Source organism: Coffea arabica, chromosome 5c (genome assembly GCF_036785885.1).
Source record: "Coffea arabica cultivar ET-39 chromosome 5c, Coffea Arabica ET-39 HiFi, whole genome shotgun sequence".
Classification (NCBI taxonomy): Eukaryota; Viridiplantae; Streptophyta; class Magnoliopsida; order Gentianales; family Rubiaceae; genus Coffea; species Coffea arabica.
Window position 1 is genome coordinate 46,942,474 of NC_092319.1, and position 12,183 is coordinate 46,954,656.

Below are 12,183 nucleotides of genomic sequence, written 5' to 3' on the forward strand. Positions count from 1 at the left end.
GAAACATCAATTGATGATAACAAGGCAGATTATTAATGTAATACTATGAATTGTTGATAATGTGGCTATGTCGGACTACGGATCTTTAAAGCATCGTTTCCTTTTCTTAGTGACCTTCCAGCAGCACCACTGCCGACAAGTAATAATAGCATGCGGCTGCTAAAGAAAGAAAAAGGTGCGTCTCTTTTTCTTTGTTTGTTAATCTTTATGATGAGTTGCTTGTCCTTTGCCGAAGATGATGATCTGGAATAATTGTTCATTCCCTAAAATTTTCCTCTCTCTCTATATGTATATATATATATATATATATATATATATTAACAACGCGCACGTGCAAAACTTAAATCTCGAATATAAATTTTATATATGTATCATACGTCCAGAATTCGCTTATATCCTGTTTCGTTCCTTTTTTTTTTTTCTTGACATAAATTTAATGCTAAGATTATAGAAATCAGTTTAATTAAGGAAGGAACATGAACTCAGAACAACCGTAAGCTCAGCATCAGATAAAAGGATACTGGCGAAGATGACTCCAAAGATGGAATCATGCCATTTCTGCAGTACCATTCTTTATATTGGGCAGAAAGCCATCGGCGGCACTACTAAATGGAATTGCAATTCTTGGCTCCTGATGATTGAAGCTAATGTTGTGGAGGAAATCTCGATACCATTTAGCAGAGGACTTCGGAATTCGATCCATCGTGACGCGATCTACGGCATAAAGCCCAAATTTTATGTCATAACCATCTGTCCACTCGAAATTGTCTATCAAACTCCATATGAAATAGCCGCGCACATCAGCTCCATTTCTACAATAGAAGAAGCCATCTCTCATTCCAAATGCAAGTGAGAGAATTGCATGGCTGCTAATGATCGCTATAAAGGTGAAGCCTTAGAAATGTCATTCTGCCTCGTTCCAAGAAAAGATGCATATCATGGCTTCTAATTGGAACCAAAGAAAGAAAAGCAAAGCTATTGTCGTATCATGGGACAGGAATCGACCATATTTAGATTAATGCAGGATCAAACAGTAAAACTCAACTCCTGCATTTTCTGCCTGCCAACAAAAAAACTACACCAGAACTCTGTGAACAAATAAATCAGAGGAGGAAGAATCACCTGATTGCTCGAGCCAAGGCTGAAAGGTATGATTTATGATACGCTACACGCTTGATGTCGTGCTGCAAATCATCAACTTGTTCTTGCTGGCCTTTTGGTGAAGAATAACCTGGAGGTAATTTGGAACTATCACTTCTTGTCTGCTAAGATTTTCATAAATATATTTGTTCTTTGTTTGCCTAAAAGCGTTCCACCGATTAACTTTATGGCCTCATGTGGCATGACAACTTATTTCATGAGACACCATACTCAGAACTTATTTATGGCAGCCTGAAATATATTAGGAAAGTTTAACAATCCCACTTCAGTCCATCTGCAAATTTTAGCTGGAACAACTCTACCCGCATATTCAGGCCAGACGGGAAAATGTTTTATTTGCCAGAAGAACAAAAATAGAAGATGCAAAAAACATAGCGAGCGTGCTACATAAATTTGGATCCAAGAGCATCTTAAAAGAATATATTCACCGTTCTCAGTGATAAACATGGGCTTGTTATGGTATCTCTCCTTAATGTAGTCCACAGCTTCTTCCATTCCTCTTGGAACAACAAAAAATCGAGGATTCCCAGTCTGCTAGAAAGAAGAAACTTGACACCTTAAAAGTTGGAAAAGAAATAACTTGTTGGTGTAGTGAAATAAACAACAGATATTATTGATTATAAGTCAGGCAGAATCACGTTCATACCGGTTCCCCTATTGCAACACCATCCCGGAATCCAGTGGTAGACACAAAGCCTCGAATAGCGCGGTCTCCACCCGGGAAACAGCTTGGAACAAAACAGGTACAACTAGAATGGATGCAATCCTTAGCATATAGAGTTACATAATGATTTAGTCCGAGGAAGTCAGTACTATCTCTCATGAGTTGTCTCTCGTCTGATGTGAATGTTGGTAGTTCACTCCCATGGTAGCGACGCATTTCCGGAGGATAATCACCAAAAACTACAGGATCAAAACTCCTGTTTTGCAAAAAATTAAATATAAGGTGATGTGATTTTTAGTCCCCTTTTAATGTAGAGTACAACACATGCTTCTCAATAATGCTAACAAGGCCTCGGTCCATCTGCAAATTAGAAAGGCCAGGACGGAGGCAATGAGAGTAAAACTGCATGCTCTCAATTGGAAAATTTAACCACTTACTCCCGCCAGTTGTATGTATTGTATACTAACCATCAGATAAAATGAGAGGTATTATACTTCTCCCACACAACATATACAGTCCACAAAAACAATTTAAAAGCTTTTCTGCATAGATCCCAGGATATTTTGGAACAGAAAAAGATGATACAATACACATAAGACATGTTCAAGTGCAGTCTAAAGCTGTCAGTGCTCCACCTTGCAAGGCATATAGACTTGTCTGGTTGACCTGTTAATGGTCAGCACTTTGCATGCATACCGTTCATATTAATTCCTGATCATCCATCAACACTTACCAACCCACATAGAAGGCCAAACCCCTACTTGCTGCTTCTCTGTCAAGCTCGTCATCAGTTAATGGTTCGTACATATGTGTGCTTACAACAAGCCCTATAGTCCCACCTTGTTTGGCCTGCATCAACAGGAATAAGGTTATGGTAGTCAATACAGGAAAACTAGTATATCTGCAATTACCAATGCACTCAACTGACTCTACTTGCCTGAAACTGCTCACGGTATAGCTTGACAGCCTTGGCATGTGCCAGTAACATGTGGTGCATTACGATCAGCGGCTCAACATCTGAATTACCAGCAGAACAGTTGCCGAAAGGAGGCGAGCAACGAGCTGGAGGATATTTTCCCCTCTCATAGGCAAATTCTGAGACCAAGTTCGGTTCATTGATGGTGATCCAGTACCTTACCCGATCACCGAAATGCTTGAAACATGCCTCAGCAAGACGGACAAAGTCTTCCCTAATGCATATACCCAAAATTTTGCTCACAGAAGGCATTAACTTTTGAAAATAATTCAACAACCAGAGAGAAACAAACCAACATACTGGATCAGAGGGCTAAGCCAACCCCCATATCTGTCCATAAGCTCTTGGGGAAGGTCATGATGGTGTATTGTCAAGAATGGCTCAATGCCTACGTTTTAACATTTTAAGTCAGAAGTGACAGAATAAAAGTGGGTGGGTCAAGCGAAGGTGCCGAAGCTTTTGCAGATTACCTCTGAGCAACAGATTGTCAATTATTTTGTTGTAGAACAAGATTCCAGCAGGGTTAACATCACCAAATTTCCCTCCTGTCCAACCGCAAAAAGTTTATACTCATCAAGGAACGCAGATGCCCAACATAAATATATATTAAAAAGAAAAGATACCTACTTGGCAGAATTCTTTCCCATGAAACTGAGAAACGGTAAGAATCCACCCCAAGAGAATGCATAATCTCAATGTCTTCCTGCAATAGTTCAGAAAAGGATACAAACTTCCACAAATCACTATTTCAAGGCTATTACTCTTTCCTAGTTAATAATAAGAATGCAAGTAGTTAAGGATCCATACAAGAGAGAAACAAGAAAACAGACTAAATTTGGTACCAAGTAATGATGGTAATGGTCGTCAGCTATATCTGCATTATCTCCGTTCTCTATATTGCCTAAAAGAAGTTAAAGGAAAGTACAAACTGAATAGTTAAATGTAATGGCAAATCAGAAGTAACACGGAATAAGAGTACTATCTTGCAGTTTACCTTTGGTATGGGCAAAAACATCCCAGTTACTGAGACTCCTACCATCTTCATGAACTGCACCCTCAACCTAAAGCATTGGCATCAAACAAGTACTCTCTATTCAGCTAATTCTGGGAGAAACAGAACGAACATGCTTTACTAAGAAATCAGAGCAAATGAAGCAAAAGTAGCATGGGATGCATACTTGATAGGAAGAAGTGGCAACACCAAAGAGAAACCCATCTGGGAATTGTGACCTTTTGACATCTTCTGCTTGTTCTGCATTCTCTTCCCCTCCTTCAACAATGATATTTGGAACAAAATCCAGCACAGACGTGAGTAGTAGTAGTAGCAGAAAGACGAGAGAGGACAACGCAGAGCTGACTTTCATGATTTACTTTTTCGTTTCTGTGTTTTGCAAATCACTACTTTTATGTATATTGATGTTTTTGAGTTATGAGTAAATCAATCAATTCTTTTAGGGAGTATGAACCAAAAGGAGTTTGACCAAAAAAAAAAAAAAGAACCAAAAGGAAATGTCACAAGTTCTGAATAGAGCTGATAAAAAGCATTGATTAGAGCAGGCGACCATGCCCCGGGCGGGACAACCATCAGCATCTCAGATCTGGATATTTTTAAGTGAAAGCTTTTTGAGCCCAGTCCCGACTCATCAAATCCTTCTAGCGAACACATCGTATTTGGAGAGATCAAATCCTTCTAGAGTCACTTTTATTAAGTTCGAAATCAAACAGCAATCGTACGAAAAATTTTCCTAAAACATGTAATGTCCTATATCGGATTCCGAGCTCGCCATCATGTCTGGCCTTGTTTGGATTGCTTGTTTCCGTCGGAAAATATTGTCGTTTTCCGAAATCACATTTTTCTATCATCTTTTTCCCTCACATATATCAAATCACTACAGTAATTTTTTCATGAAAAATGACGGAAAATGCAATCCAAACACAACTTTATGTTCGACAGTCCGAGATAAGATAATTTGAATGTTGTTGCTTTTGATATCCGCCAACTACGAGCCAAGGGTACAAAAACGAGTATGTTGATCCGTGCATAATAATTCAATAAAAGATAAAATAATAATTTTATATATTCATGTGAATATATATATATATATATATATTGTGTGTATATATATATATATATTCATGTTAGAAATTTGTTAAAAAAGGATTGAATTGTAGAGTAATTCACAATTTGATATGTGCAACTTTTGCTTTTTCCTTGTTTTATAAACTCACCATATTCAAAAAAATTACTTTTACTGAGGGTGAAAGAGATTTTGGGCCGATAAGTGCGATCTTTCGCGAGAAATGTAAGTGCGAGAGTTCAGAAATTGGAGTGAGGCATAGTTTTAACTTATATGCTAATTCTTCACTATTGATTTTAAGCAAGTAACACATATAAACACGCGCACATGTAGACAAGTGTGTTCGAATAGTAGATTATTTGAAATAATTTTTAAAAAAAATATATTATAATATTTTTTTGATATAATATATGTATAATAATAAAGTAAGTAAAGAATGAGTTGATGATATAAACAAATAAATTTTGATAAATAATTCACTGTCCAGACAAAGAAACGATCAAAGATGGACGGACGGAAATATGGAGAGCAGAAAATAGTGTGGAATACATCGGAAATCCGTCACGTCACTCACCTGCTCTACCAACTTTTACTCCTAAATAAATGAAAATGTGGGTCTCCGCTCCGTATTATTATTATTATTATTGGAGCGAGGTGATTTCCTGAGGAAATTTCTGTACCACTCAGCAGAGGATCTAGGTTCTCGATTCAACGTCGTACGATCCACGGAGCAAAGTCCAAATTTTACACCATAGCCGAGCGTCCATTCAAAATCATCCATCAATGTCCAAATAAAATATCCCCGCACGTCGGCGCCGCTTCTGTCAAAACAAAATTCGTAAATAATTTGATCAATTTTCCATCAGAAGATGATATACTGCTAGTACAAGTGAAAACATCAAGAAAAAAAAAAACTAATAATGATAACTGTAAAGGCAAATGCGAGAGGAATGGATCCTTTTTGTGCAAGAGGTCATGTAAATTTGTTGAAATGCCTCTGTACACCCACCTTGCCTGAGGATCATGAGATGAATAGTTGGAAGCTTGGTACTATCTTCTTATCTTTTCTTAAAGAAACAAAGTGCCAAGGCAAAGATGATAGATAATTTCTAGATTAGAAGAAGGCTGTTGTATATCGTGTCGTAATTGGATTAGAATCGTCCAGATTCAATGCCGGGATAAATGGATGTCACAGGAACAATCTCAGTCTCACCTCATGGCTCGAGCCAAGGATGCAAGGTATGCTTTATGATATTCAATCCGCTTATCATCCAGCAGGTCATCAAGTTGATCTTCTTGCTGCGGTGGAGAATAACCTGTAGATAAGTTGTTCCACAAATGGTGAAGATGATGAAACATCATTATTATTATGTAAGATTCCGTAATAGTAGTTGTTGGGACAGCATATAGAACTCAAGAAAACTTCGTGCAATTTGCACTCCAGCTGCAAATGGAATCTCAGTAACACCCCCCCCTCGAACTGGAAATGGCGAAAAAAGCATAAAAGCAAGGGTCAAAATCTTCTGAAAACAACCAAACACTCATCTGGATCCTAGATATTTCCTCATAGTATAAGTTTACCATTCTCAGTAATAAATATAGGCTTGTTATGGTATCTGTTCTTTATATAATCCACAAGCTCTTCCATGCCTCTTGGTACAACATAGCATATTGGCAACCCTGTCTGTTTAAAAACATAACAAACACGTCAGGAAGCTGCTATCTTATTCTCATAGCGCTACAATCAATTGAATCTGATACTCAACAAATCAATTGAAAATTCTCTTACTGGTTCCCCAATCAAAACACCGTCACGCTCTTCTGTAGTAGAGACGAAGCCCCGGATGGCACGGTCTCCACCGGCCACACACGCAGATCCGGAGCAGGCACAACTCGATCGTGTGCAGTCCTTAGCATAAAGAGTTCCGTAGTGATTTAATCCGAGGAAGTCGATGCTGTCCCTGATGAGCAGTCTTTCCTCGGACGTGAATTTGGGTAACTCATTCCTGAGATAGCGACGCATCTCTGGAGGATAATCACCAAACACTGGAGGATCGAGATTCCTGTGTGTATACAATTACAATTGAAGCGTGACAAGTCAACAATTTCAATCTATTTCAGATAGGCATGATTCATTATGTCAAATATTAGAGCCAGTGAAGCTTTGATCTTTTTTTTTTTTTTTTTCAGAAACGACAACAGTTGTATAACCTAATCTATTCTACACTAAGGGGGAGGAGGCGGACCTAAGGAGGCCCAGGATAATCCGAAGGGAACTAAATCACCACCGGACCAAACAGGTGCACAACACACCTGCCTGGATTTTTCGAAGCAAATCACTTAAATGTGGCATTTTTGGGCGGGTGGTTCAATGAAGCTTTGATCAAACGAAAGGAAAAAGTTGCATGGATTGGAGGCTGGCAGGGCAAAAGGTACAACTGATTGTGATTTCAGAACTCACCAAGCCACATTAAAAGCCAATGCCCTATTTGCAGCTTCCTTGTCGCGCTCATCATCAGTTAATGGCTCGTACATAAATGCGTTGACCACAATGCCGATTACACCACCTTGTTTGGGCTGCATCAGATTTCGTGTAGCCAAAACAACAGAAGTGAGCTGCATAATCCTCTAAAAACTAAGGGATGCGGAGGGAAGATGATATCGCCAACCAACCACTTGCCTGAAACTGCTCACGGTAGAGTTTCGAAGCCTTGGCATGTGCAAGTAACATGTTATGCATTGCAGTCAGGGGCTCAGTATCTGAATTGCCCTTCGAACAGTTGCCAAAAGGAGGGGAGCAGTGGCCTGGTGGAAATATTCCCATTTCGTAGGCAAATTCTGAAACCAAATTTGCTTCGTTGATGGTGACCCAATACCTCACCCGATCGCCAAAATTCTTGAAACATGTTTCAGCAAAATGGACAAAATCATCCCTAATGCATCACATACACACCAAAGTTAGTTCTTATTATTTACAACAGTTACCTTTCACACAAAATCCACAATCAGAATAAAAGTTCAACATACTGAATCAGAGGACTGAGCCAGCCACCATATCTGTCATGAAGCACTTGGGGCAGATCACCATGGTGAATCGTCACAAATGGCCGGATTCCTGCCAATGTATTGGACAAATTACTTGGACCTCTAAGACAGTAACAGTAAAGGAGAGATTAAGAATGCAATGAACATCTGATGTTTGCTAAGTACCTCTGACCAGAAGGTTATCAATTATGCTATTGTAAAACATGATTCCAGCAGCATTAACATCACCGAGTTTTCCATCTGCCCAATTACCCAAAGAATCATCTCGAGTCTCTAGCACACGGAGAAAAATGGGAAGTGTCCTGAGGAGGGGGTTGTAACTTGAAGGAAAAACAACGTACTTGGGAGGATTCTTGGCCAGGAAATGGAGAACCGGTAAGCATCCACCCCTAGAGAATGAATCATCTCTATATCTTCCTATTATGATTCAAAAACAACAAACTTTATATCGTTTGAATAGTTAAATACGTTAATATTACGTCTTCGTTTCATTCATGTAAAAATGTTATGGTCCATGAATAAAGTAAAAAGAAAGCATAGTGGTAGAGTCGGCAACTTGGTACCATGTAATGATGGTAATGGTCAGTGGCTATATCTCCAGTGTCTCCATTCTCTACATTACCTAAAACATATTTGAAACAAGCTAGAAATTTCAAAATTCTTTCCAAAAGCAAATACTTGTAAGAAAGCAGTTGAAAATGTCACTATTACCATTTTTGTGCACAAAAACATCCCAGTCACTGAGGCCCTTTCCATCTTCGAGAATCGCACCCTCAATCTAAAACCATTGGTAGAGTGTCACAACAAGCAAATTTCAACAGGACTGCATGGAGAAACATTACCAAAAAATGCAGACAAATGCAGAAATGGGGTAGAAATACGCATATATATACTTGATATGAAGAAGTGGCGACACCAAAGAGAAAGCCACCCGGGAAATGTGATCTTTTGACGTCTTCAAGCTCTTCTGTTTTTTCATTGCCTCCTTTGTAAAACACCGTTGCACAAGGATTTGCAGAATTCAGCAATACGAAGAGCCAAAAGCAGGAAGATGACAAGATAGTGGTAATTTTCATCGGTTGATTATTCGAGTGCGATGTGGGTTCTGAAAATTCAGTGTTGGACGTTGTATAAAAAGTAGTAACAAGAAGTCAAATTGGCACTTGAGAAGATCACTCCTCATCCCATGAAAATGCCTGTTACCTACTCAGACACACTATCTTTTATTTGTCATGAGAATGAAGATTTGTTTCAAAAGATATTGATTACTGAAGGCAACTATTAGAGAAATTGATAAAGGGTTTAAACAAACTATAGAAAACATTACGGAAACTTAACAAGGTTCGTTGATTTTAAAGGATTGAGTGCCGATGTAATTGTGTTACATGTTATTCGATCTCGTTATTACAGAAATTTATTTATTATAATAGCGTAGTGAATATATGTGATGTATTTTACTCACGTATTATGATTATGCACCAAATAATATAACAACGCCACCGGCATGAGGCATCCATTCCGGACAAAAATGGTGGTCAAGGTCATACATATAGTTAACGTAAACGTGAAGGTTGGTTACGTTGTTGTGTTGCGTGCTGCCGTCAAGCATACAGATTAAGGATTGTTTATTCTTAAGTACCAACAAAGTCAACAGGTACAAACATGTTAAATTTAATCATTGAGGGTACCTGTATCCAATGTTGCTGATTGGTCGTGTTATCAGTTTAATCGGCGGATGATATCAATGAGAATTAATATTGGGAATGGTTGGCGCCAACTGCCAAGTGCATTTTTTGTTTTTGTTTTTTTTTTGGCTCAACAGACGACTGTGAATAGATAGAGTCCTTCCTTGGAAATAGGGTGTTAACAGGTCGGTTTCGGATCGAAATTGAAAATTTTGAATTCAGACCCGTTTTTATATAGTAGATTCGGACTCGACCTATACATTCAACGGATCTTGATCTTAAGAATTCTGGAATCGGGTTCAACGTGTCCCAAGTCGGATTCGACTCTACCCGAAAAGAAAAGATGGAAACTTAAATATTTTAAAATCAAATCCAAAACCAATCATAAATCCAATCTCCAAACTTAAACAAATCAAATTATAAAGCTAATTACAAATAACTCACAATAGTCAATCCAAAACTAACTACAAATCAATCTACAAAGTCATTACTAAATTGCTAATTTGGTAAAAGAATGTATTTAAAAATATTTATATTTTATAATCATTAATACATTGTTCAGATCCCAGTCGAAATCTTATATTCCGTATCTGACTCCTTTTTTGTTGGAATAAATGGGTACAGGATCGGATCCGGATATCAAAATTAATTTTCAACCCAAACCCGGAATATTTTATCGGATTTTGAATCGGGTCCGAGTCCAAACTCGACCCGTTGACACCCCTACCCGAAAATACACTAATTATTTATTATGAGGGTCTAAATTCAACAATCCTCTTCCTAACCAGAAACGGTAAAAACTCCAGCCCGTAACAAAATATCATTTTTCCTAAATTCTACAATCACGTTTACGAGTACCGGTAAGAGATCAAGCGTTGAGGAATAAAACTACTAGTAATGATGAACTTAAAAAGGTATTCAAGGATCAATAATTGTATTGTGCGAGACTATAACTAAAATAAGTACCTTTGTTTATGTGATTTGGTTGGTGGGGATTCGGTCTATCGGAAAGAGAATCAAAGATTTGGTGAACAACCCCGAGAAGCATCACATGGTGGAAAGTGGGTGAGCTAGTTGGGATTCACGGGCCTCAGGGCACCAGATTTGTTCTTAGTTGATTAAAAAGAAATATCATGCTTTAAAAATGATTTTTTTTTTTGTAATTTTTCTATGCTGAGTTTTTTTAAAAACTTTTAAAAAGTTAAAAGCAGGAAGAAGAAATAATTGACAATAGCAAATAATTAATATTCTGAAAGCGAAGCTTAAAAGATTTTTAAAAAAAAATCAGTTTAGAACACGCCGTTTATGTTATCATCATACCAAAATGGGTTCTTCTCATCCACCATGTTCACACAAAATTGACTCCAAAAATCTCATGAGCCTTGCTTTGTCAAAGCCTGATCCTGTAAGCCCTATCGATAGGCCTGCTTGACTATGCGCCTCATGAATTTGCCCAGCCGACTTGGACTTTGTCGGCCAGAATAAGTTTTGACATGGCCGCTAAATGCCAGCAATCTGTTGGGCTTCCGAAAAATATAGATGATTCATTTTTTCACCTGCAGAGCAATCAGGCCGAAAAAATGAGATTTATTTTGGTAGTCCCAACTGTACACTAGATTGTGTACATAGCACGAAATACATGTCACATCCAGATAACTTTTTTTTAATGGATATGTCATGAATCTAACGGTTATAATATATATATATATATATATTAACTTTGCTATCCAGTTATTTGTTTCGTTAGTATACATAATGATTTCATCAATATACACAAAATTCACTCTTTTCTAATTATGCAAATCTAGCCACTACTGTTAGACTGGGGGTTATTTGGCCATTCCCTTTTCTGTTTTGACTTGGAATATTTGCTAGAATGCTAAGTTTTTTTTTTCTTTTTCTTTTTTTTTAAGAGAATCAATAGCGACTCTCCACTTATTTCTGTGATGACTCGAACTCATAAATTTTTTGTTATGAGTATCTTACCAACTAAACCATGCTTCGTTTGTCGAATCGAAGTCTTTAACTCACCAATTCTTTTGCTCAAAAAGTGGAGTAACTAAATTTGAGAGTATTTAGGTGCACTCCTAGCATGGTGAATCCTTTTTTGGAACCAGCATTATCATTAAATAAACCCCAATACAATCAAGGTTTTTTAGTGTCTCATTAACGATTAAAATGTGATTTTACTGCTCCCGGGTATAAATTCAATCCTTGTTTCCCAAACTAAATTTGTTGTGAAAAGAATGGATGATAATTTCTCCAAAAGCTTCTAGCTCGGTAGCTGACAATGCCTTCAAAGTCCCCTCAACATTTGACAGAATACTTGTTATTAATATTGATGTACTTTCGTACCCCAATTTTTTTATGTACTCCTATCTTAATTTCCTTTTGTTTATTTATTTAAGGGTTATTATCACTTTGCCCCCTTAAACTATATCATTACTATCAGTTTACCTCATAATATTATTTTTTAGTCACTTTACCCCCCATAAATAATTCAACTTAACATGTTAAGAAATTTTGGACAAAAATATCCTTTTATTCTATAGCATTACTACATGTTATTATTAC

At 37.5% G+C, this 12,183-nt stretch overlaps 2 protein-coding genes across 3 annotated transcripts; both read right to left on the reverse strand.

The window, feature by feature from the left end:
- Window positions 1–336: 336 nt before the first annotated feature.
- LOC113689008 (beta-glucosidase 18-like) lies at window positions 337–4,465 on the reverse strand. The gene is made up of 12 exons (XM_027206836.2): window positions 3,980–4,465; window positions 3,796–3,862; window positions 3,644–3,702; window positions 3,429–3,504; window positions 3,272–3,346; window positions 3,102–3,189; window positions 2,763–3,015; window positions 2,559–2,674; window positions 1,808–2,081; window positions 1,590–1,692; window positions 1,123–1,231; window positions 337–812 (listed from the first exon to the last, which is right to left on the reverse strand). Exons 1-12 carry the CDS (start codon window positions 4,163–4,165, stop codon window positions 548–550), a joined length of 1,671 nt encoding a protein of 556 aa, XP_027062637.2. The 5' UTR covers window positions 4,166–4,465; the 3' UTR covers window positions 337–547.
- Window positions 4,466–5,320: 855 nt separating this feature from the next.
- LOC113690156 (beta-glucosidase 18) lies at window positions 5,321–9,231 on the reverse strand. Of its 2 annotated transcripts, none has more exons than XM_027207982.2 (12): window positions 8,818–9,229; window positions 8,636–8,702; window positions 8,488–8,546; window positions 8,266–8,341; window positions 8,090–8,164; window positions 7,907–7,994; window positions 7,560–7,812; window positions 7,341–7,456; window positions 6,669–6,942; window positions 6,461–6,563; window positions 6,093–6,195; window positions 5,321–5,700 (listed from the first exon to the last, which is right to left on the reverse strand). In XM_027207982.2, exons 1-12 carry the CDS (start codon window positions 8,998–9,000, stop codon window positions 5,475–5,477), a joined length of 1,623 nt encoding a protein of 540 aa, XP_027063783.1. In that variant the 5' UTR covers window positions 9,001–9,229; the 3' UTR covers window positions 5,321–5,474. The 2 variants fall into 2 exon arrangements, 1 of the variants encoding a protein (XP_027063783.1); XR_011815306.1 differs by having other exon boundaries at window positions 5,654–5,700; window positions 6,093–6,359; window positions 8,818–9,231.
- Window positions 9,232–12,183: the final 2,952 nt, after the last annotated feature.

Bases quoted from the DNA above. Each gene is read 5' to 3' on its own strand.
- LOC113690156 (XM_027207982.2), bottom strand. From the start codon at position 9,000: ATGAAAATTACCACTATCTTGTCATCTTCCTGCTTTTGGCTCTTCGTA. The intron at 8,703-8,817 runs GTATATATATGC...CAATGGTTTTAG, and splicing joins TCGCCACTTCTTCATATCAA to ATTGAGGGTGCGATTCTCGA. The intron at 8,165-8,265 runs GTACGTTGTTTT...GTAATTGGGCAG, and splicing joins CTGGCCAAGAATCCTCCCAA to ATGGAAAACTCGGTGATGTT.
- LOC113689008 (XM_027206836.2), bottom strand. From the start codon at position 4,165: ATGAAAGTCAGCTCTGCGTTGTCCTCTCTCGTCTTTCTGCTACTACTA. The intron at 3,703-3,795 runs GTAAACTGCAAG...AACTTCTTTTAG, and splicing joins TGTTTTTGCCCATACCAAAG to GCAATATAGAGAACGGAGAT. The intron at 3,190-3,271 runs GTAATCTGCAAA...GTTAAAACGTAG, and splicing joins TGACAATCTGTTGCTCAGAG to GCATTGAGCCATTCTTGACA.